Consider the following 26,052-nt stretch of genomic DNA (forward strand, 5'->3'; position numbering starts at 1 on the left):
ACCCTCTCTTGGCCAGAATCAGCACAGTCATTTAGAATGATTTTTGTGCTGCTGTTTTTTTAAATCTGGACTACTGAACACCTGGTCAGGTACACCTTGGTAAATCTGGTCAAAGGTACACCTTGAGTGCTAATGAAAAGAAGCAATCCCTGCTGCTACAGCCAAGTGTCTTGAATTCTGAGATTTTGAGTGTAATCCTATATGCAATGCATATACATACTAGCTACCAGTAGTCAGAAGTCTTGTCCATGCCTGTCTACTCTGTGGGCCTGATCCTACAGATGTGCTTCAGATTGAAGGAGATAACCAGGACAGACATATTTGAGAATCCCCTTGTGGTTTAGTCTTTTCGAAGTCAAAAAAGAAGCAGGAGGTAAGCATCTCCACCCATGCCTACCTTCAGGAATACTTGCAAAGAAGCAGATAATCAGGGCTGAAAGGCCTTACTGGATGATTAAGTGGTGGGTTTCAATGCCTGAGGGACAGCAGCAGGGGAGTGCCTGGAGCCATTTATCTTGCTGGGAACAGATAAATGGTGCTTTTGATACATTTACAAATGGAAGTCATAGGTGGGCTCATGTGTGGAAAGCTAAACTTCCCAGCTACAACTTTGAAGATTTTTGTCCTGTATTTGCCACCAACTGCTTTGTTTGCATATTTATTTAGTTATTTGGTCAGCTGACATGGCCAGTTACAATTTGCAATTGTTAAATGGCAGTGGTGCCTATCTGATGTAGGACTGCTATACCCAGCCAAATAACACCGGGCTTTATCTGGAACACATTAACCATACACACGGTGAAACTCAACTATCTCTCCTCTCCATTCAAGACTCCATGTTCTTCACCACTGTCTGGTACTGGCATTTGGGTAAACTGTGTAGAAAGCTGGATCAGACAACTGATCCTGCTGCAAATCACAGTGGGTTTGCAGCAAACGAATTTATTTTACTGGGTTAATTTTCAGCCAGGTCAATTCCCTGATGCAATTATTTTGTGTGGCCACACAGGGGTTGGTGCCTTCCCTGGTACATATGTGCCTCAGAGAAGAGTGGGACTGCTCTTTTTGAAAAGTAGACAGACTCAGGTTTCGTAAAATGTTCTATGATGCTGCTCCTCAGTGATATTAGGCAGCAGAGCATTCCAGATCCATTCTAGGTCATGCTAGAACTTGAGTACATCCTGAAAATGCTGTAACATTGAACAATTTTGACAACTGCTAGTTCCAATTCTTAGTCTTTGTGGTTTTACTTTTATTTAAAGACTGATTTTTGATTGGTATTTCCATAGAGCAGAGAATATCTCCATGCCAAATTTTGCTAGCTAAAATATGCTGTCATGCCTCCTGCACCAGATTATTGACATCTGCTGGTGAAAGGAAACATTTGTAACTCTCAATTTAGTGACCACTGTTTGATCATGACTTAGGGACTTTACCAGGTTGGTTAAGCAAGAGGAGTCCAGAAATGTCTTGCATAGAACAGAAAATAGAACTGTGTTCTAGAGCATAGCGTTACAGGATGGAGAGAAAAGTAACTAGAGTGCAAATGACACCGAGCATGGAGTTGGTGTTATGGAAAAGAATGGCAGGACTAGAAGGCATTTGTTTAGTCTCATTCATGTTCTGTGGTCTCAGGTAGCTAAAGAGCACTTTGCATAAATTTTTTTTTGGGGGGGGGGGGTAAAATGACATAATTAAATGCATAGAAGAAGGGCCCCTGAATAATTCTTGCTTAAAAGACCTGCCTGAGAGTTTCCCTTCTTTTCGAAAAAGTTTTAAATTCTGCTGCTGAGTTACTCATTATTTTCTTTTTTTATGAGAAACGCATTTCTCAGATATAAAGAATCCATCTGGACTTTTGTTTCTGCACTTAATGAGCACTACATTTTGACAACTGGGTAACAAGCAAACAGAGCTAGACTGGTTTCTTACTTAGGCCACAGTTCTGCAATTAGTTCCACATGAATTAATCCCTGCACTAGTACAAAGCCTCACTGAGGTTGGTAAGGGTTTCTGAGGCTGCTATAAGAACTAGTCCTTATGCTATGCTATAAGGGCTTGATTATCTATTCCACTACCATCCAAGCAGCACAAAGTGGCCTGAGATGGCTGTGTGAATGAATATTATTGGTAGCGAGAGTGAGTTTCTAAAGTTCCACGTAAACCTGTTGAGCCAAAAATTATTGGCTGTTTTTTGTCCTAACGTGCTCTGTGCATAATTACAGGGTTTCCCAGCACTGCAGTTTACAGAAAGAATTTCTGCAATGTGAAAAGAAATGTGCCCTGGTAGTGTATTATGTTGAAATGGGTCAACACACAACAACTACTAATTCTTCAGCCTTAACCTTAGCACTGCTATTGATCTCTATGCAGTCATGCCCAAGACATGAGAACCTTTCTCTGACTCAGTTTCCCTGCTTGAAATATAGATACAGCAGTAGCTGTTTCACAGATATTTCTGAAAATTGATTGTGTTCACACAGAACAAGAAGAAATTTAGACAAATTATTTCCTCCTTGTAGGGTTTGATAATGAATGCAGGACAGCATGATTTTACCAGTCCCTCTTGATTTTGGAATAAATTAAGATTGAACTTTATTTTCTGTTCCAAGTCTGAATAACTAAATAGTGGGTATAATATCCCATCTGACAAAGTTTAATTAACAAAATTCTTGAGACAGAAAACTCAAATTTGGCAAAGTAACTTTGTCTTTGAATTAGCTTCTTAGAACCAGCATTCACAGGCTTCAAATGGTGAGATAGCAGCATACAATGATGATGTAAAAATAGGCACAATGGCAAAGCATCAAAATAAAGTCCTGAACCAAGACCTGGTGGGAGGTACTAAACCTTTGGAAGAGGTGCAGTATTCCAACAACCATCCACTATTTTGTGTGTGGCAGGAGTTTTAGTGCTTCACGACCAAGACTGGGAAGATTACATACTGGAACTGGCCTTTCTCAGCAGAAGTTTCAAGTTTCAGGTTAATTCTGAAAATTGTAATGAGACAAAGCCTTGTGTGAAACAGGCTCCCACAACCTGTTGTGCAGGTTTCTGTGCACCCTTTGTAACAGAAAAGATCAACTAATCAACACTATCAGAGCCTGACTTCTCAAATGGTTAATAGTGTACCATTTCTGCACTGCAGCAAAGAGTAGATTTATCCACAGAATTTGGGCTTTTTCTGGACAAAAATCAGTAGTGCCTGTTTAAGTTAACACAAATTCTATACATGTGTTTAGTGTACAACAGAACCATATTGTTAAATAATTTATACAGTTTATAATTAAAAGGTAAATTAGCTTAGAGTTATAAACGGATTTTTGAGGTGTTTTTGATGTAGCGATAGTTAAGTATATGGAAAAATTTATTTTTCCACTATAGTGATAAAGTTAAGTTTATGGAAAAATTTATTTGTAGATGATCCTGATGTAAATCAGAACAATCTAAAAAGCTAAAATTATTGCATTGATTTTATACCAATGTTTTTTTGTGAATCAAAATGAAATTCAAGATGTATGAATACAGTGAAACTTGCAAGAAGTAGAAGGTGGAAATAGTTCTGGCAGTTAGGATAATGGGATGGAAATGGCGAAATGGTAGTTAGGATTTGGAATTCTTTATTCCAAAAATAGGACTATATTGATGAATGGCCAATGATCTTCACTTCTAGTCGCTGGGTACCAGAAAGAAAACAAATCTTCATGTTGGACTTTAACAACTATGGGTATGCTTCTACGGCTAAAAAAAACCTACACAACCTTCTATACAAAACGTCTTTAACACATTAACATCAAAGTGTGATGAAGTAAGCAATAAAGTTAGGGTCTAAGTTATTGAAATGAGTTCTTATGAGAATTCATTTCAATAACTGGTCTCAATCTTATTTCAAGTTACACAGGAAATAAGACTATACAGTTATCTCAGATTTGAACTTTTTTACAATGCCCATGCTGTCTACTGCATGTTCAAGCAAGAAGTGCAGAATTCTGACAGTTGTACTTCTCAATTGACCAAACATCACTTAAACATATTTCAGGAGAAAATTACTATTTGTTTTATCAATAATGGAACAAGAGCTGCTTTGTCCTTATCAGCACTTGCCAGTTAAGCCAGAACATACCACTAAGAGTTATATACACTTCTGCTCTTTACTGTAAATCTCAGAACACTGTTAAAGGAGGTCCATTTCAGTATCCTTTCCCTTAATATATGTGGTACAGAATTACTTCTTCTTTTCCAGTAGGAAATAGAAAACTTCAAAACTAACTGGGAAAAAAACCCACTTTATACTGAGTAGAATGCTGTTCTAAACTAACAGCTGTTAATAGTTCAGTTCCAGAAAACCTTGTAACCACCAAGCAAATAACATTTTGTCCTATAACAGCAATTGGGCAAGAGCCATGAAGGGAATCAGGCTTCTACCAGTTTAATGGGACATTGTATATTTTTGTTAGCTCCACAGCCATTTCATTCCTTCATTCCTGCAGAGCTCCGGAATGACTGCTTTTGTTCTTTGGGTCGTTTGTTATTGCTTAATTTACCATTTTGTTCTGACACCTTTTCTTCTAACAGCCAGCTTCTGATAAGTCCACAACTGTATTTACTTGAGACAAACAGGTAAATTACTTTTCCAGCGATAAGAAATACTTCAAGTTGCCGGCAAAATCTCTTTCTTAATTTCTTTCATTGCTTGCCACAAGAATCACTCAATTTGCTCAGCATGACTTTGATTTTAATAATTCTTGTTTCAGAATTTTATATTGAATTTTCACCCCCTAGTAGACCTGGTGTATCACACCTGCCCTTTCCTTGCTTTCTGGTTCTCCCTATGTAGGTAGGAATGTGTGTTCCCTTTGAAACCATTTTATTGAACATAATGCCAGGTTATAACTGCATGATGACACTGCAGCAGAGAGGTTAAGGACCTGGGCTCCAAGTTGCCACATTAGATTCTATATTAAAGTGGAATATGTGTTGATTTGGACACAAGCAGCTACCTTTCTTTTGTCTTAGACATACTGTGAGTGCAGTCATGGGAGAAACAATGTGGAAGAGCTAGATATCCTAGACATGACAATCCCAGAAAAGATCTGGGATCTGCAAAAAGGGACATGTCCGAGAAAAGCAGGTTAATAGCAAAGTAAGAGTCATGGTGATGTCAGAGAGTTGTCCACTGCATCAGAAGAGAAGTCAGTGTGCAACCTTTGCTCAGGGGCCACAGGAGCTCACAGCTGTGCAGGGGAGACACAGCCTCAGGAACACCCGACCCTGACACTGAAGGTTTGCTTTATCCTGTAAGAGAGATTGTTTTCCCCCAAAAACCCACACCACTCTTCTAACAGCAGTATTCAGTTTTACAGTTTGCAAAGATGCAGAGGCGTTTTATCATAAAAGTGTATAGTGGACATTTAGAGCTAGATTAACAGAGACACATGGGCACTCAATTCCCAGCTCAGAGTCAAACACTCTGCCCAGCTCCGGAGGAGCCTGAATTTCTGACACATCTTTATATCTACAGCTATAAAGCACTTGCATGTTGCCTTTACTTGCAGACACAGCATCTCCTCCTTGGAATTTGTGGACAGAAAACATGCAAGTGGAGAGGGGAATCTGAAGCTGTAAGAACTGATGTAACAAAGCAATGAGCAAAAGCACCATTTGACCAGAGGCTGCCTAAACTGGATACAAAATCTGAGGACAGCTTCTGAGGGCTGCTAAAAAGGCTTTTTAGAAACTATTGAAATTTGTCCTTTGCTATTTCTTTGCTCTAGTGTTAGACTCATACACTTTTTCCCTTTTGTCTCTAGTTGTTTGGCTCATTTGCCTGTCTTCCCCAATTAGGAGGTAATTTTGTTCCTTTGAGAACATGTCCAAAAAATTGTTCTCATTTTATTAACTTCTCTGCTTGCCTTTAACTGTTTTTAAAATTTTTTCACTTGTTTTCCTTGAACTGTTTTTGTGTTTACCTCTTGTTCGTAATTGATTTCTCACTTCTTCTTTTTAATTTTTTAAAAATTTTTATTTCCAGACAAGCAATTGCAGGGCATTAGCACCAGATTTGGAATGAAGAGTTTTCACTGCTGGCACTGAAGCAGACTGTTCTTAATGGAATAGGGACATTATTCATGATTTCATCCTCAGACAAGAGATTTCATTGAAAGACAAACTATGCCTAGTTTATGTACTCTTGCTAGTCTCTGAGCTATATTAAAAAAATACTTTTAATGCAAAAAATAACAAGTAATTCCATGAACAGGAATAATATCTTACTATGCATATATAAACACTCAGACATTCACAGTATATATTAGATTATATTTTATGTATTATTGCTTAGAATGAAGGTACTACTCTGTGCTTTACAAAGTTACTATAATAGCTGTTCCTTTCATGCCTGGCTTTACTTTGCTGCTTCATGTTCATGACTAAAGTTAATGTATTTATAAAATACAGATAAAAACAGATAAGAAAGCTGCTCTCTCATAGTTTATAGGGTATCTTTCCTGCTTTACATTTCTTTCTTTACTCTTTTTCCTTGGCTGCAAGTTGACATATTCCTTACCAGCACTGAATTCTACTTTTCCCTACTGTGGTTTCAGCTGCTCATCCATATTATTTTGTCTTTTTGACAGTATAGCTGCACAAAGGAATTGCAGACTGTGAGACTGAGACCACTCAGGTCCAAGAACTTTATGCAAACATTCACAGACAACAGAGCTCTATTCTGAGGAACTTCTGGCATAGTTTGACAGATATCTTGAAGGTGGATATGGACAGTTGCCTTTGGTTTTTTTTTAATTCCAGCTTAGACACACACTACAAAGAGTTCATTTTAGGCTGGACTATCTTGATATCAGTTAAGCACCATCATTAGGAGGACATTCAAACTATGCATATGTATCCCTGTGGAGCTAGTCCACCTTTTAATTCCTACAAAACCACCTGTTAATTTAGCTTAGCGCTGATAGTCTAAATCTATAAATTACTTGTTTGACACTGAGGTTTAAGTATTTTGTTGAATCAACATATGGCCATGCCAGGACTATCTGGATTATGGAACATATGGCAGACTTAGTTAAAAAATTTCTTTTTTGTCCAGTATTTTGCTGAGACATGCAAACAACCAGGATAGACTGAGAGGCAGCATTTCACCTTGTAGAATATAAGATTTTTGCCAAATCAGGTGTAAGCTTCACCATAACACTTTTTTAATGTTTGATTTTTTCGGTGAGTTCTTTCCATAAGAAAATCAGGCTCATGGCTGAAGTTCATGGAATCATGTCACCATTTTCTTAAAAATATATCTGGGATGCTTTCAGTTCCTCGCTGTTTGATTATGAGCCACTTCATCCCTGAAATCCTCAGTATGGCTGTGAAACTATTCACAAATAGAACCCTCCATCTATTTCTTTTACTTGCCAACAGCCCTTTCCAAAACATTAATTTCCAGAAGTGTTTAATTTCAGTTGATTAAAAGGATGAATCATGCCTTACTTCTTGAGAATTAACTCATCTTGAAGATACATTGTAGCATATTTATTAATTTAGACCCAGCCTCCATACAGGTAATGACACCTCTTTTCCAACTGTTAGGTGTTATTTTGAATGGTAGAATTTTCCTATCTTAAAGGTCACAAAAATGGCACAGGGAAACTTGCACCTGGAATAATGCTTAGTTACACAGTAGGTGCCTGAGTCCAGACTATGACCTTTCAAGTCCCTCCAGATAAAAAAAAGCTTTGCTCTGAAAATCTATGAAGTTAATGGGCACTACTCCATTTGCACTGGAAGATTCCTCAGTTCTCACCCTTCTGCTTGTGTTTTTCTCAGATCTGCCATGACCTAAACATCTATTTGCCTAATTCCAGGCTAAATCCTGAGGGACTAGCAACTGAACACAACTGTCACACAGAATGCACAGGATCATCTGGACACACTCCGTGTCCCTGTTCTTGCTCCAAGCGCTGCTTCACAGCCTGGGGCTCCCTGTTATAGGTGAGCCTTTTAGTCATTGGGTTAAACACAATGCTGCCTTTTGCTCTCTTGGCATTTGCATTCATCCTTAGAAGCCTTACATTTCCCTCTACCTAAAACCACAGCTTAGAAAGGAATGGTGGAGTTGCCTTCTCCGGTAACTTGCCTTTTGAGAGGAAAAGCATGACCTAGCTCCTCAAGTGCAGCTAACAGCACTCCCACCTGGGCTTCTGCACCTCCACTGGGTGAAAATGTCTGGCATGGTCGTGACTCAGAAAGGAGTGGCAGTAGGAATGCAAACCTGTTTGTTTGTTTGTTTGTTTGTTTGTTTGTTTGACTGCCTGTGTTCCTCCTGGAAGTTTTGGGCAGCTACATGCTTAGGTCATGGGCTTGTGCGGCTACCCAGCTGAGTCTCCTTGCTCTAGCCCATGTGCTAAAAAGAGCTCTGAGATTTAGGTTCCGTGGGCAGCTTCCTTTGCTTGCATTTTGGACTTTGAAGAACGTGATTGCACATCCGTATCTGTTTAATATATGGATTCCCAAGTCAAAAAAAATTTAAAAGACATCAAAATGCATGTAGTAGACTTACTTGTCAACTGTCTTTGGTTAGTACTCCCAGAAATTCCCTGATTATTGGTCCTGTATTACAAAGGCAATTCTACTCTTTTACTTTCATTTAGCCCTTGTGCATGGTAAAATCTAAGCATTTACTAGAGCCAGTTTGAGGGGCCAGATTATGTTGCAGTGTAAATGATGCTTAAAATTGGAGCCCCATCTTTTATAAATTTTGTTTTGAATAAATCAATTTACAGTTATACCAAGTTACATTAAAAGGTGAAAAACAAGCACACACTTTGTAACTCTCAAGCTCATTTCTATTTATGGTCTTCTATCCATGCCAATAGAATATATGTACACATGCTAAATTTCAAGCAAGATATTGCATTTTTTTAACGCAGAGAAGAGAAAGAGAATTCAAAAGGCGAATAAAACTCATGCTAAAAGAAAGAATATGGGAGAATAACCAGGAAATATGAGTAACAGTAACATTTTGTTACTATCCTGATTCTCCTCTGATCCTTCTGGCTTTCTTGGCCTCTTTTCTAGCATTTAATTATTTTCCTTTTCACTGTTGTGCAGCTCATCACACGTATTATTTTACTCTTTTATTTTAAAAAGTCCCATGAAACCTAGAATGAAAATAAGTTTCTCTTGTATGGGTTCTATAGGGTTACACACCATGTGGTTTCATTGTGTTGATTGAAAGTGTAGATCCTGGCTATACAACTTCAAGTCTGGTGGGTTGACATAATAAATGCAATAATCCAGCTTTTACTAAAATTTCTCTGAAATAATTTCCATTTATTCTTTTACTATTTTCCATAGTTTATTCCCTACTCTATACCATATACATATTTTGTATCCATTAATAATTTAAGACTTCTTGGTGAGGAGCTTAGGTGTTGTTTAATATATGTTGTAGACTCCACAGAATATTCTGTGAACAACAGAGATGGAGAAATTTATATGGGAGACAGCAATTTCTTATTGCTCCTCACTAAGCACTTTTTTTAACACCAGTTGCACTGCCTTATTGCTCCGAAGCTCCAGTTAAACTGAATTGCATTATGCTGTGGAAAAAAAAAATATTATCTATGCTAAATCCCATTGAATCATAGAACCAGAGGCTGGAACAGACCTCTAAGATCACCAAGCTCAAGTCTTAACCCAGCACTGCCAAGCCCACCACTAAACCATGACCCAAAGTGCCACATCTACACAGATTTTCAGTGTCTGCAGGGATGGTGGCTCCATCAGGTGCCCTGCTTCCCAGGGCAGACTTGTTTCAGTGTTTGACAACCCATTCGGTGAAAGAATTTTTCCCAAAATCCAAACTAGACACCCTCTGACACATCTCCAGACCTTTTCCTCTGGTCTTGTGAGAAGAGGCCGATCCCCACCTGGCTAAGGCCTCCTTTCAGGGAGTTGCAGAGAGCGAGAAGGTCCCCCGAGACTCCTTTCCTCCAGGAGAAAAGCTGCTAAAACATCACAGGTCCCTTTAGCTTTTCCTCACAGGACTTGAGCTCCAGACCCTTCCCCAGCTTTATTGTCTGTCTCTGGACTTGCTGCAGCACCTCAGTGTCCGCCTTGCTGTAAGTTTGCTTATCATAAGATTACTGGGTTGTAATTAAAAATGAAATTAAATATAAAATTTTAAAGGAATGCACAGCGAACAGAAGGACTTTAGAGGATTGTCAGAGGATATGCACACCTACTGTGACTACAAGGATTATTTAATGAAGCTGGTGGTTGCAAAAGACCTGATTTTCCTTTAACAAGGCATGAAAAATAAAAAAAAATTAGTGTGTCTCAGCTATGGATCTAGATGTCTGTGCTACACTACAGCACAAATTCTCCCAATGCCTGCATTTTTATCTTACTTTTTTTTTAGCAGCCTTTTCAACATCTAGAATATCTAGCCCCTTTGTTTATTTCTTTTTAATATTGGATTTATTAGTAAAGTTTTTTAAATGCACTTAAAGATAAGAATTTTATAAAAGCATTTTTTCTATGATATCATATAATCCCTTGAAACTTTCAGATGCCTGGCTATTTCAAGGAATTTTGTCAGAATTTTAAGCTAAATGAATATTTTCAGGAATTAATGAACAACTGAACATACCATCTTTAGCCACACCTTCACTGTGGCCAGCTCAAAAGCATTTCATCTCCAATGACATCTTGTTCTAGCTTTACAAGTACCAGTAAGGATCTAACAATGTTAAATATTTATTCAGCATACAAATCACTGGCCTCTTGCTTATGATTTTGTGCTGCCTTCCAGTCACCACAGCAATTATAGTCCCTGTCTACTGAAAAAATGGAAAGGGCTGGCAAGCCCTAATACCGATTTATTCCATGTTCATGTGTCTTTTCTGACTCCTTTCAGGATCAACACAAAATTTTTCTTGAGAATCCTTGAGATAACTGGTGGTTCAGTTGACCATACTCTAATGGCATTCAGAGAATTTTCTTGTAAAATCTCTGAGAAACCACATCCTAAATGCCCCACACTGTTACTGCCATGCATTTCACCTAGGAGAGCTTTTTATTTTGATTTTTAAGAAGCATTATTATGTACATACATTTATTTTTAACTTCTAGAGAGAATTTTGAGGATCTCAACAGCCTTTTTTCAATCTGTATGAAGAGTGGAATGAATGAATGTTTCTCTGCACTGTTTTATAACCATTGAGACATTCTGCTTTTGAGCACCACTTTGCAAGTCCACTGATTCGACAGTTTAGAGTGTTAGGATAGAAATAAGCTGATACTTAGCTTGTAAAGATTTTGCATCTTTACTGAGCATTTATGCACAACTGTTCTCTCCAGAATGCTTAATTGTTATTCATGAGGTAGCCAAGTTTATTGTTACTCTGTGCCATGTGTGGCAGTTCAACAGTCATTGCTGTTTCATTTCAGTAACAACAAAATGAATTGTGGTAAGAAATGGGGATTGTGATAATATATTAACATTCTTTTATTTTGCTGTTAAACTAGAGTACTGTTTGTATTTCACAGTCTGACTTTTACTGGTGTCTTCTTAATGGCAGAATTAAGGTTCTTTGCATTTCTATACTTTTTCTTGCTTTTGAAAAGAATAATCTCTTTTGGAGCTTTAAGTGTCACTCTGAGTTTTATGATGCATGTTCATGCTTCTTTTTCTTCCAAAATTATAGCTATTTTATACTTAAAAAAAAAAAAAAGGTTTTGAGTAGCAAATTTTTCAGACTGTTACTTAGGAAGGTTTTGTCACTCAGTGAGAAATCAGTTGCATTGGTCGGGTTCTTTAGGAGAGCCCTGAGACAGAGTCAGCCTCTGAGTTCAGCATAAAAATAATTAATTTCTCTTTAACTGTAGTCAACTGTCTTGATTTTCTTGCATATATTCTTATCTCTTTTTTTTTTGTATAATCTCTCTCTTTATGCTTCAACTTATTCTTTTACCTAAAACTCAGGTCCCACAGCTGTTTCTCCTTCAGTGATGGATCTTCATTTTGTTCTCATGCAAATTTAACCAATCCTGCACTAGGATTTGTCACAGTGTTCAATGTCAATATATAGTGAACTCAAATACTCTTCTCTGGGTATGTCAGCCTCACCCTTAAGTGGATACAGAAATCGGTCAATAGCAGAAAAGATGGTGCTTCAACACACAAGGCTGCTGTTTTTGTGGGAATTATCCTGAGTTTTGTCTACCTGCCTATCACAGACTTGTACTTCACAGGTCTTTAAGCTGTTGTTCAGACAGGGAGTCTCTGGAGATAGGAGAATCTCATTCCCTGTCCTCCTTTGCACAACTTTTCACTGTTTAGATATTTTAAGGGCTCTGTGGGTGTTTTGCCTTCCGTGTCACGAGAGATCCTTTCAAGGCTTTATTTATCTCTGCTTTTTCTCTTCAGGGAAAAGGGGCAAGGCAAGACCTGTTCTTTTAGCTAGTTCTTTTAGCTAGTTTTTTTTAGCTAGTTTTTTTTGGTAAACACTGGAAAGCTTTGGAATCTCCCACATGGTGTGTGCTGTAGCAGAACAGAGGTTGCCTGGGTTTATCTATATTTCACACCTATTGTGAGATTGCTGGCAATTACAGAAGCCTGGCTTCAATGACACAGCCAGACCTGCATTCCCTCTTCCCTTTGAGGAAACAGAGAGTCAGAAAACATGGATCCATCCCCCTCCTCCTTGAATGTCCCAGCAGACAACTGCAACATTATATACCCCTGGCAAAAGGATTTTAGCTAGTGAATTGGAGCTCAATAACTAAGCAGAAACTCCTTTTCATAGTATTTGCTTCACAGCCTCCTCTGTTTCAATTAAAACAGCATTTCACTGCAGGCAGCTTCCGAGGATCTCTGCTCAGCAGTGCTCTGTATCTCAGTCCTGTCCTTCAGTACAAGTTCAGAACTCACAGGAAGATTCTTTGGCATTTAGAATCCCTCCAGAGTCTGGGTTCCTGTGCCATTTTTGAGAAAATAGGATGTGAGAATGAAGGCTGGCTGATAAAGGAAGTGTATCTGAAAGGAAGGAGTTTTTGGGGACAGGATGATGGTTCTGAGTAGCGTGGGAGAGCCTTAGATTTTGCCAGTAATTTGGCTAGCACTTCAAAGTTTGTGAGACTTCCTGCAGATTTTCCATGAGCCACCATGTTCCCTACACTACCCTCAAGTGCTCCTGGTCATTGTGATATTCTCAATTTACCAGTGGTCAGCCTCAAAAATTTATCTCACAGGATTGCTCTCATCTACTAAGTCTTGGCAAGATTGACTACAGAAATCATAATATCTTTATGTGAACATGAAAAATGTGAAAAAATGGCGTCATAATTTGCTTTTTGACTATGCTTTTCTCCGAGTTTCTTGAAGGGCTTGAGAAAACTTTATATTTCACTAAAAATATTAACAATTTTTATGACAATGTGCTAGACAGACCCCACCTATGCAGAAGGTGTAGTCTGAAGGACATTCCATGCATTTTTATGGGAATAGGGAATAGTTCTAAGTATTTTTCACATTGAATTATAGCTTCTTGGATCTTCATCACTATGTTTTTAATGAGTAATTGGCTTAGTATGGTAACAGCTAGTGAATTTAGTTCAGAATTTAGTTTAGAATCAGAGTAACAACAGATGGCTATATAAATGTCTGTATTTCTCCTTGTCATGTGAATACCAGAAAAATCTCAACCTATTTGCAAAATATCTGTATAAAACAGAGAGAATTGCAAGTTGTAGTTTCCCACTTCATAACAAAGGGCAAGTTCCCACTTCAACACAAGCTCAGGCCCCCACTATAAACTACAGTACTGAACTAAGATAAGATCCTATGCACTTAACCTCTACTGAAATCAATCCTGCTCAGCAAAGAAATAGGAAACGCTCTATTAAAAAAAGTTTTTTCATGTTTATCCCTTGACTAAAGAGATGTGAAAAAAATGTCTCTGAAGAAATGTTGCTCCCTCTAAATCAAATGTTTTCTTGAGCATGGTGTCTATGTCTTGAGCTGTCTTCTGGACTCACAGCTCTAAGAACTGTCATCCGTCTGTTAGATCACAGACATTAAACATTATTTCTCATAAATGATTCAAACCTGGCTTGAGTATAGCTTGGTTTCCACCTAGACTCACATCCAAGCACCGCAAATGGGAGAGCCACTAGTGCTAATTGGTGGGCTAATTCTGCAACACTGATTATTGTCTCCTAGGGAGGGGATCAAGCCCACCATCTAATTTTCCACAGACCACCAAACGACTGAATGATGAGAACAACTTAGTCCTTGCCAAACTAGACAGATGGAGTTCCACCACTGAGTGTTTCCCAACCTTCAGCCATCTGTTCCCTACTTCTGAGTACTTCCACAACAGCAAAAAACTCTCAAAAGCCCCAAATATTACCTTTTTATAATCGATTAACCATGAAATTACTGCTCTAATCATATATAGGTACTGCAAAATTACACCAAAAATAACAGATGTAAGAAAAATTTTGAGTATTTTGTGATAATAACAAGATGACTTTTTCTTCTACATGTTATGTAGATATGTCTACAGGTTCATGAGCAGAACTGGAGCAGCCAGCTCATCTTAGACTGCACATTTTCATCAGTTCTCCAACTTGTGTCCCAGTGCGAATTGATCCTCTGCTGTAGGTGGTAGTGGAGTAGTGGGCAGAGTGACAGTAGTTACCTAAAATTATTTGGACCCAGCAATAACAGCAAAACCACTTGTCCAGTCCACATTTCATTTCCACATCAACAAATCTGTGGGAGCCCTACTGGATGTAGATGACAGAGAAAAAATTGCAAAAAGAAATTTTTTTTCACATGCTGTCTAGAAAAGTAACAATCAAAGAATTGTGTTCTTTGTGGTTGGACAGTGTTTCAAAACTAGTTTGACTTGCTCTGCCTTTTCTGACCATTGTAGATAAAACACCTAATTTTTTCACCCTGATATTAATGGGGATTTTACATCTATAAAATTCTTAGTTAGGAATTAAAACACTTACTATAAAATGCTATTTTTAAGTATCTGAAACCGAAGTTACTGCTTTAGCAAAGAAGTACTTTATTTTACCAATAGGCAAATTAATATAAATGTATCCCAAGAAAAGACTATCAAACCTGAAATTAATTTGAAATAACAATGCTGGTGTGGTATCAAGCAACAATAATGGTAGAGCCCTAAAATTTCAATTCCTCTAAGAGTTGCAGAAACACAGCAAGCAGACCTACATAGAACAGCACTAGTAAGGACATTAGGGCCTACAAAGGAAAAGGATATAGACCATTATCTTTAGGTGATTACATATGGTTTTGCATCACCATCATGATCAGATTCACAATTTTATATTTTAAATGGGTGGAGAAAGTGAAACCCATACAGTAAAGCCATTAAGTTCTTGCTTACCCTGTAAAGAGTGGTTATTTCATGAAATATGATGTCACTCTGACAATCTCTAGTTAAAGAAAAATTATCTTAAGTGATGATGTAATAATTTAAAGAAAAATTAGTTTTAAAAATTGCATGTTTTTCTCAGCAGATTCTCTTTCTAATGCTAATTCAAAGTATGTAGCAATATTTTGGTGCATTCCAAATCTAAAGGCTGTTTGATGTACTGGATTCCTCTCAGTATACTCTTAAAAGGCATTTAATCAGGTGCTATCTTTCAGGCCTTTGAATAAGTAACACTGCCATTGTTGCCCGAATTGCATCTGAAAGATGCATGTGTAAGATTGTGAGTGGCTGAGGGAGAATAAGCTTAGGTTTGCCTTTATCAGGGGAAAACTGAAAAGACTGAGACTGTATCTATTTCATGCCTTTGCTTAGAAACGTCTCCTCATTCCGTTCACTGAGAGTTTCTGTTCATCATTGCAAAGTGTTAATTTTTTGGTAGTTTAGGTGAATAAAAGTTGCTTCCTGAGCGTTTTGTGGCAACTGGCTCTGGTAGGAAAAGATACAATTGAAAGCATTAAATTTTGTTATTGTATCTGATTCTTTAAGGGAAGAATTCATAAAACAGCTATTCCGGTTGGTTTTTCTCAGCAAAATTCTTCTTAGGAATTACTAGAATAATTTAATGGCTCTTCCTTAAGCTACATGAAGCTGTCAAAGCCAAAACTCTCCAAGCCAGAACATTCTTATCAGTGCAGAAGAATTTGGAAACTCATTTGTAATGCAAATCACCCAGTCACATCGTCATTGTCAAATGCACTGGAGAACAAAATATTCCTATTGAACAAATTACTCACCAAGAATCACAGCAACAACGGTGAAGAGCACAAAGGCATTCCTCATTAAATAACTTTTAACATCGTCCTTTGTTATGCTCTGCACTTTTTTTTTGGCCAAAAGAGTACGTTTCCGGACTCCTTGTTGAATTCGCTCCATCCTACTTCCAGGTTTTGGGTCTTCTCCGTTACCTTTAGTCATTTATCTTGCTGAAAGCTTTCTTTTATAATTAATTTCTGTCAGTATCCCTTCAGAAAAGTGGAGGACTCTTTTCAGTGGGAGTTACTGGAGAGACCTGCAAGACAAGAAATATCAAACACTGCAGTAAGATTTTAGGGGAATGATTAGCTACGTATTTACATAGAAGCAAATATTCTTCATGTTTCAGTAAAACTTGTATTGTTCTTAATATCTAAGCAGTTTTTGATGCAGAACCTCAATGACTTTGAAAGAAGGATTACATGGACTGATCAGATAAGTGTCCCATGTCTTCAGACATGAACTGCTGTCATGCTGTAAAACCCAGGAGTAACTTTTTTTAATATTTGCTATTGATACATAAATGTAAAATCAGTACAAATCATAGCAACTTGAGGAATAATGTTTAAAACTCCCTGTCATGCTTGCTCTTGTACTTTTTATCAGGCCATTATTATTTGAAAAAAAAATCTAGCTCACCTTCACATTAACGATTGAAGAGAAATATTTTGCTCAAAATGGTGCATTTAAATTGTTCTACATTTCAAATGTTTTTAAATGATTGAATGCATTGTCTCAATTCTTTCTTTTCACATGGAAAAAGGCAGCAGCAATAGTTTATTTATCCCTCAAGCACTATTTAGAAGATATGCCTTTGACAGCTTTATGTTGATAACATTCATCTTTTAGCTGTATAAACTACTCCGAGCCCATCTGTAAAACATCAGAAGTAATATCCCACTTAACTTGTTGCTTCAGACAGCAATACCAGCTCACATTGCAGAGTAATGCTTAGCTTGTCCTGATAGCAATTATGAGCATATTTCACAGAATCATAGACTGTCCTGAGTTGGAAGGGACACATCAGGATCATGGAGTCCAAATCCTGGACCTGTGCAGGAAAACCCAAGAACCACACCACGTCTGACTTTAAGAAATCATGCTCTGAATCAACCTTAAAATGTTTTAATATCAAACGTTTTTAATTAAGATATTACTTTTTATTTTAGATGGTGTGGGTTTGTTTTGATGACTGCTGGGTATGAGTTTGTTTAGTAATGGAGACTCCTCAAAGGTATCTTCCAGACTGAGAATACAATTTTCTGAAGTCTTGGTCAATATACACTGGCAGGCTTTTAAAAAAGTAATTACTAATGAATAAATGGATAGACCTATGTGCTTCTGCTGCAATCTGTCTCTGTTTATAGACAGACCAACTCTAACACCTCATTTTAAATAAATTTAGTGCCAAAACACTTTTTTTTCCCCGGAAGCATTTAAAATATAAATACACTGTGGTTTCAGCCAGCACGTTTTATGCAAAATCGCATGCTGTAACAAGTTTATTTTGGTGGATTTTGATCCCTGCTTTTACCATATGTTTCAAGACGTTTCACTTTAGCACTTCAGCGCAATATCCTCCCTGAATTTTAACAGAACGCTGTAAACTGTGCTGCTTTAAGGAGTGGAAACAAAAATTGTGAGACCTAGCTAAATATTAAAATTTAGTAAGGGTTCTACCGCGGACAGGACTGCTGTATGGAAGCGGGATTTTTTTTTTTTTGCCCCCCCCCCCCCCCCGACCGAATAATGTACGCATTAAAAAAAAAAAAAAAAAAAAAAAAAAGAGAGAGAGAGAAGAGAAGAGGGGGGAAAAAAAAAAGGGAGAGAGGGAGATCGTTCACAGTGCCTTTTCTTTCTTTCCAGGACGTTCAGCAGCTAATCTGTCCTGCACAATTTACATCAAGATCGAGGAGGAACATGGGCGCAGCCAGAAGATTAATCAATCAAAAGAGGAATCGATTAATTAGGACACAAAGGCGCAGAGTGAAGGATGAAGGATGCCTCCCCCCCGCTCGGACCCTCTCTGCAGGGCAGGACAGGAGGGGACAGGAGGGGACAGGGCGCTCTCACCTGGTCGCGGCTCCGCGTCCTGGGCGGCGCGGACGGGGCAGGGGCGGGCGGCGAGTGCGGACGGAGCTGCGGAGCCGGGCGGGCGGCAGGGGGAAAACTGACATCTGCATGTGCTCCCGAGCACGGCAACTTACTATCCCTGCAACTTAAGGAAAGGGGAGGAGACTGCCGGCCCAGCGCCGGGAAAAAAAAAAAAAAAAAAAAAAAAAAAAAAAAAAAAAAAAAAAAAAAAAAAGGGACAAAACCAACCCACCGCGAACCGCGCATCAGCAGAGAGAGAGAGAGAGAGGGGAGGAAAGCGGGGCTTCTGGAATATTGATTAGTCTTGACACAGTGAAAGCAGGGTCACTTTCTTTGTTTTTTCCTTTTAGACCACTTTCACGCTTTGTCAGTTCAGCTTCGTTAGAAATGCAAAATCAGGATCCGGGAAGAATTGAAGGATCGCACACACGCACAGGGCAGGGGAGGCTGGAGCGCTTCTTCCTCAGACATTCCAGGCTGGACATCTGAAAATCCTAAACATAATTATATAACACCAGCCCTGTGCTTTTCAAAACAAGCAATAAAATATCTGAGCATGCCACTTTGTTCTAAAAACAGGCATGGTGTGAAAGCTATCACGTGTTTTCTAATTCTTAAAGACAGCTATTCAAGATCTACTCTTCCCAGGGTGGGGAACCGGACATATCTTTCAGAAGCAACTGGAGTATTATCAAGGAAAGAGAAAAACACGATCAGTTGTAATCCTTTGTATGTTTCTTGTAGATATTCAAAATACATAGTAAGACTTGCCGCTTGTTTGGCACTTTAAACTCACAGACAGCAAGCCCCATTCAGCCTGTTTCAATAACAGAGAAAGAATGAATGAAAAGTATAAAATATCCACTTTTGAGAAATAAGTGGCATTCAGTTTTTCTAGCATTTCAAAGTATGCGTTGTTGAAAAGGTATTTGTTGATGGGAATCGGGGGAATTCCCAAAGAACTTTCCTTTTTAGAAAAACACTTTCATTTTAAGCATTGGTAATGTCAGGTTAAAATATTCCATAATTACATTTTAGTGCATCTTTAAAAGGATTGAAAGTATTTTCTTAAAGACAAATATTGTAAATCAAAATGTATATGATTTTATGTTGAATATATAATTAATCTCTATATATTAATCTTTTAAGGTTTGTTTATAAATGATGTTGATATTCAAATTATTTTCCTAAGAAGTCATTTTAAGTCAACAGGAAAAAGATCTATGTACAATACTCAAAAAGTATAGATAGGTGCAAAATAAAATTAAGAGAAAATTTACTTCCACATAGTCAGAGTAATGGTTTTGCTATAGTGTTTTCCAATTTGAATGTGATTCAAATAATGATGTATAATGTAGAGAAAAAAAAAATCTAAAATCTAATAATTTCAAATTTTTTTATGATTAATGTAGGTTTGAGATTCATTTGTGTACCATGGAATCTTGCTCTTTGGTGTCTAACTTAAGAAAGAAAACATCTAAGTCAACTTATTAATTGACTTTTAAAATGAAGAAAAAACATTGACAGCTTGGGTTGCAAAGACAGAAACACATGTTGTATTTTCTTGCACCTGGCATCTTAAATGTTTATCTCATTTTTATTTTTGATGGTACAGTTTTTAAATACTTTCACTATTTTTTCTGTAGATGTGGACTGACCTTTTAATGAACCTTTGCCCTCTAGCAATCTGCTTGTTTGATCTTTCTTTTCTGAGCATGGCTTGCTTTCTGCAAAACCTCCCATATAGTTCTGCCCTCTGCTCATATGAACAGCAATGATACACTTGACTTAATGGGACAGAGCCAGGCCCCTATGAAGTGATCCAAAAGTATGTAATGATTTAATGCTTTCATTAATACTGACTCCATGAGAAAGGAGGATAATCCTGTGAGAGAACTAACTATTCAGTGAGACAAAATTAAAATAAACAATAATCAGTAGGAGAGCTCAGCTTAACTTCAACCGTGATACTTCCATTATCTCTCTGAGAACAACAGATATTATTACACACTTCTTAGCTAAACAGAATATGAAGAGCTTTTATGGCAATGTGTTCAGAATTTTCTGTCTTTTTCCCTTTCTCCTTCATCTTCTGACACTCATTTGTTTTATTGATTTTAACTTTCAAAAGTATTATCCTTTACATTATAAAACTCCATGTATTTTAGATATCTCTGGATAGCAAAAAAAAGAGTCAAGTAAGTTCATAGCATGGTGTCACTCTGCAACACAGGTAATTAAAATGGAATTTCCCTTTATGGATACAGTAGATTTAACAGATTTAGTATGCAGTATTTAATACTAGCGCTAGGACAAATTTAAAATGTTATTGGTAATGTTCTTTTACTTGTAGCATTTCCAGCAGTGCTAGTTTCTAGGAAGACCAATTTGGAAGTTAGACTCATGATAGATTTTAGACTGGATCAGCCAAGGCAAACAATACAGAACAACTTTATGTTTTGTAGAGTGACACAGAGGGGTAGCCATCAGTGGAAACTGCAAATTTCACATAGATGAAATAACCTCTACATGCTTCAGGTGGTAGGTTTTCCTCATAAAAACTGACAAGGAATGACCTAAGGCCTGGATGAGCCTGTCTGTGTTGACATACTAGCTCAGCACTCTAATCTGTGCTTTGGGTTCCAGTTTCAGCCCTTCTTTGACAATGCCCCAGGTAGCCTGCAAAGCAGTGAAGTGCAAGTGCAGGGCAAGGACTGGCTCTGACCTGGACCTGAATCCCAAGCAGTGTGGATCCAGCCAGCTGAAATCGCGCTGTGGCAAACCCAAGCGCTGTGCGGTTGTGGCTGACAAAGTCTGTCACTAAATGCACTTTGCACAGTATCTCAGTGCCTTTGTATAATAAGTAAAGGTATTAGAGGGGAAGCTGCTGTTCCAACACAAAGTATTGTTATTTTCAGCTGACAAGAGCTATCAAACAAAAATCCAGGGAAGCCAGTGGTAGCAAATTCAAAAAGTGGAAATGAAGCAACCAATCGTACAATCCTTTAATTTCCCAGATAGCAATAAATGTGGCATGAGACTGCATGGATCCCAGCTGAAATAAACTTCAAGATTCAAAGTAACACAGATTTCACATTAATAAGACAGCACTATTAATTAATGCTGGCTGAATATCTGAAGTGTTTGAGTTCTACTTAGAAGCTCAGTGAAATACTGTTGATAGCATAATGGTAAAATGGGAGTAAAATTGTGAAAGAATATGTTTATTCATGGTAAATGGCATGCCAGGATGTCTCAGACTTCAATTAAGCTGGACAAAATAAGAAAATATATTACTCCCTTTCAAGCTGCAATCCAGCTTAGAATTGTTTATTACCGTTATACACTGTTGTATCAGTGAAGAAGCTGAGTCTCTAAGAGGTCGAATTTAATCCATGCTAGTTAGCAAATATTTGGCAGAGCTAAGCCTTAGGCTCCTGAATATTTCCACAGGATGATGGCATGGTTTTCTTTCTGAGATATTTGGTTGGCTCTTGCTCCTTTGAGCATGCTAAGATGAGTAGGATAAATTGAGGTTTATTGTTTGTTTCTTTTCAAATATCAAAGGGGAATTTGATGAATACCTCCATTTTGGCCAGCCAAATGTGAGGCAGCCAAATTTTGTCAACATGTGTATTACAATCATCAAAAAAACCCATGGGCTCTGTTCTGTTAGCAAGTATGAAGGGCTGTAGGAAAAGATCTGCAGATCCATAGCTGGTTCTGAGTACAAAGTTTGCAGAATCTGCACATTGTAACATTGAATTGCTTCTAACATCATTTTGAGCTCCAAATAGCTTTTAGTGCTTAGACTGTATGATCTGGTTTTGTTTCTCCTACAGGAATCCAGTCCACACCTTCTAGGACCACTCCATGAAATGAATCAAGCATGGCTTGGTCACTTCTAGAGGAAACTGCTTCTACTGATTACACTGAATTTCAGTTTATCTATGAGATGTTGTAAACCATTGGTCAAGTTTTCAAACAAAACACCCCAAGTCACTGTTAAAATGTTCTGTTGATGGTAAGGATCAAATTATTTTAGAAAATGCTACTATTCTGTCAAAAAACATTTGAAAAGTTAGGGTTTTTGCCTAACATAGGATGAACGACTTGCTGTACAGGCCAATCGAATCAGCAGGACTTTGATTTTTCAGTGATCTGTTTCTGTGTTTCTATTTAGTGTCCCATTACAGTCTTAACACTGCTCACTCAAGCCAGCCAACAAATCCTCCTGCATTTCGAGGTCTTGTGCCGTGAGAATAAATGTGATTTTATGCTTTTGAGCTCTGTCAGTAGGCAGTCGGAAGTCACACACAAAAAAGGCAGCATTCCTTTTCTGCTCTGTGAAAATTCCCAGCAGAGAAACACGAACCTTTGGTATCTCCACTCAGCATCATGGGCTGTCTGAGCCTTAACACACACTGTATGTCTGACTGCAGCTGAATAGACAACCTTGTTTCCTTTCAACACAGGGCGTCAGATCAGCGCTCACTCCTGGGAGAAGGGGGGAGGGAAACGAAGCTACACCAGCAGAGGATGTGGCTCGTGAACTTTTCCCCTAACTGTCTTATCAAGGATGTGAATGTCTGTACGTACAATGGGGCGATTCTCACTGAAGACTAAGCAAGGTTGTCTAAGAAGGATTGGGGATAGGATGGGGCTGTGTCATTGTAAGAAATCGAATGGGATCTGGTCGGTAGCTGATTGCATTTCAGATGCAAACGCCTGTACACTATGGCTTCACTGGCTTTCCCACAGCCAGCGGCAACCACTTAAATGGGTGCCGGGGGAGAGGCAGGTTCATTTGAAAAGTTAATGCTGCATTGTGGCTAGTTACAAAAGAGCATGGCATTGGAGCCAGAAATTTGCTACCCCATGTCGCTCAGGTCCCTCTTGGTTTCCTCTTCCCGATTTCCTTTTTTTTGAAAAGCCTTTTCTCTGATCAGCTGCTGAACTTCGGTAGCTTGTGAACCGGCAGAGCTTCTGAGAGTGCCCTGGGGATGCTCCAGCAGAGAGCACTCCCTGCCATGGGCACTTTACATCCTGACCTCCAACCCCTGCCTGTCACAGCGGTGACAGAGCAATGGTCCCACACGGGTCCTGATTTGGGATAATGGCATCATTTTTGGGTGTCCCACTGGCTGAACTGTTTTCTGTCTTAATTCCCAAACTTGCTGTTGAAGAAGCCCCTTTCTTGGATCCTGTGTTGTTTATATTGGATATTCTTTAAACAAGACACAGGCTTATCATTAGCACATGTGCTAGCTTGTACAACAGATTGGTCTCCGATTATTTTTTCCTTTTCCTCTGCCTTCTTTTTTCTTGACATGTCTTCCCTGCAAAGCAAAGGCAGAAAGGTGAGAAACAAGACTAAAGAGACATGGGCATTTCTGAATTAGAATATGGTATTATGTGCATGAAGCACTTTTCATAAAAAACATTGCTTTTCAACTGACATTTTTGTCCATAGTTATTTTTATAATGAAACAATAATTTATCAGCTGTTTAATACATCCTAGTTTGTTATTAGTATAGCAAGTAAGATAAATACAGAAAAAACCACTCATTTGTATGAAGTTCATTTAAGGAAACTAATTTATCTGGAGCAGTAAGCTAACATGACTTTTTAAATAGACATTTACTACTATGGAATCATAATTACTGCAATCAAGACACACAAAAATCTTTTGTAAAAATAATTATAATTTAAAAGCATGCAGCTCAAAGTTGCTGCTATAATAATGACTATAATAGCAACTGTTTAGCATTTGGACATTTTTTTGGCAGGAGGGCTTTGCATTGTTTATTGTGAGAAAGAAACAGGCTCTGAGAAAACATGCAAATTTTCAGCAAAGGAAAAAGCAGTATCAGGTTTGCAAAACAGAGTGGCAGAAAGTCTGTTTTGCTTCTATATCTTTAGTTCACATAGGCTAGGACAATTTAAAGTAATTGGGTTCTTTTAGAGGATGTCTGTTAAATATACCATGGAAGATCTCAAAATATATCTGTTTCATAGTATCCCTGGCATCCAGACACTCAGGTTGTGTGGTGATCAGCATTTATTTTCTTGCTGTGTTTTTCATTCTGAAATTCCATTCTCTGTTGGGATCCAGAGTTCACAGAACTCATTGGTAATCAGCAATTAGCTTAAAACAGGAACCGTCCCATAATATTTATTACTTATTGTTCTTCTTGAATTATGATCAAATGCCTGTCATCAAATATATAGAAAAATTAAGTATTATAGTGTGAACAAGTATGTTTCAAAGGAAAGATGGCATGTCACTAGTATGATATATTACTTCAGTTTTTTCTGTCAGCACTCATTTCTTTACTCAGCTTCTGGGAGGATACAAATATTGTTGTTGTACAAAGAAGTTCAGATCATTGTAATTAAATATTAATTACAATCACAAAAAAGATACATTGAATCCACATTGTAATGCTGTCTTTCTGTAACCAGACAAAGGATTGATACACTGCACATTGCTTTTATTTAGATTTCTGTGACATACAATGAAAGCTTTTCAGACATATATTATAAATGGATCTATAGAAAGAAAACAAACAGTAGTCTTTTCATTCAGACCAGAAATCGTTAAAAGAAAGATATAAATCAAATCTCTCTCCCATAATATAGCATCCTATTCCTCATTTACAGATTTAGTAGTTGCTGCATATCAGATTTGTTTTCATGCTGTCAATTACTCCATCCATTCTGCTTCATTCTAAACTTCTACCCCAAGACAACTTAATGTCTTTGTCCCCCCTTGCCCTCTTTTCCTTGGTCAAACAACTACTCCCTGCGTTTTTGCAGGTTCACTGCTTTCCTTCTCCATTTACTTCCATTTATTCTATCTCCAGTTTTAGCCCTTAGCCCACCATTAGTTTCCTTTGAGTCAGAGAAAAATTACTCAGAACAAGTCTTGTTCTAATTTTAATCAACGAATCCAAGTTTTGAGGGAAAGTTAGACCTTGGCCCTATTTGATTCTTAGATGCCTATTCCAAACCATTCCTTATTTTATGAGCCTTATTTGGGTAGTTTGTAATACTCCTTTTTCCTCTGTTCACTCATGCTATTTTCTCCTTCTTCTTTTCCTGTCATTTGTTCTTTTTCTTTAGTTCATTGTATCTTCTTTTTCACCTCTAGCTTTCACCTGTGTTCCACCTATACCAGCTCTCAGTGGTTTGGGAGGCAGCTTGAAGGGGTCACCCATCCTGGTGGATCCGTGGAGGAGTTGGTACCATAAACATGTAGACTGGGGTGTCTCCAGAGACAGTGGATATGCCCTTGCACACCTGCATGCTGAAAACTGGCTAGTCAGAAATCTCTCCCGCCTCCAACTAAACAACGATAGAGGGTATGGACAGCGGAACAGATTTCCCTCCTAAACTACAAGGATGTCAGCTCCTCCCTTCCAAACAGAGGTGCCTCTTCTGCCTACAGACTGCGTGCAGAAAGGAAATTATTTTAATTAATTTGTTAAACCAAAGGGAATGTCAGAGCGAACAGCCAGATGCCTTTCAAAACAAAAACATTTAGGCCAAAATAAGGGGAAATAAGAGACAATGCATTTGAAAATGCTGCTTTATACAAGCCTTTCACATGGCTCCAAAAATGTCTGTATTTCTTCCAGTTATGTCTACCACCTAGTGTTA

The 26,052-nt window shown here is 38.1% G+C and overlaps 1 protein-coding gene across 1 annotated transcript in view; it reads right to left on the bottom strand.

Moving 5' to 3' along the window:
• SLC1A3 (solute carrier family 1 member 3) overlaps positions 1 to 18,466 on the bottom strand; it is a 66,945-nt gene extending 48,479 nt beyond the window's left edge. The window contains exons 1-2 of the mRNA XM_059492043.1: positions 18,369 to 18,466; positions 16,277 to 16,551 (exon numbers count right to left, since the gene is read on the bottom strand). Coding sequence (XP_059348026.1) covers positions 16,277 to 16,457 — 181 coding nt within the window. The 5' untranslated portion in view covers positions 16,458 to 16,551; positions 18,369 to 18,466. The remainder of the gene's footprint in view (positions 1 to 16,276; positions 16,552 to 18,368) is intronic.
• Between the last annotated feature and the right edge of the window lie 7,586 nt (positions 18,467 to 26,052).

This window comes from Ammospiza nelsoni, chromosome Z (assembly GCF_027579445.1).
Source record: "Ammospiza nelsoni isolate bAmmNel1 chromosome Z, bAmmNel1.pri, whole genome shotgun sequence".
NCBI lineage: Eukaryota > Metazoa > Chordata > Aves > Passeriformes > Passerellidae > Ammospiza > Ammospiza nelsoni.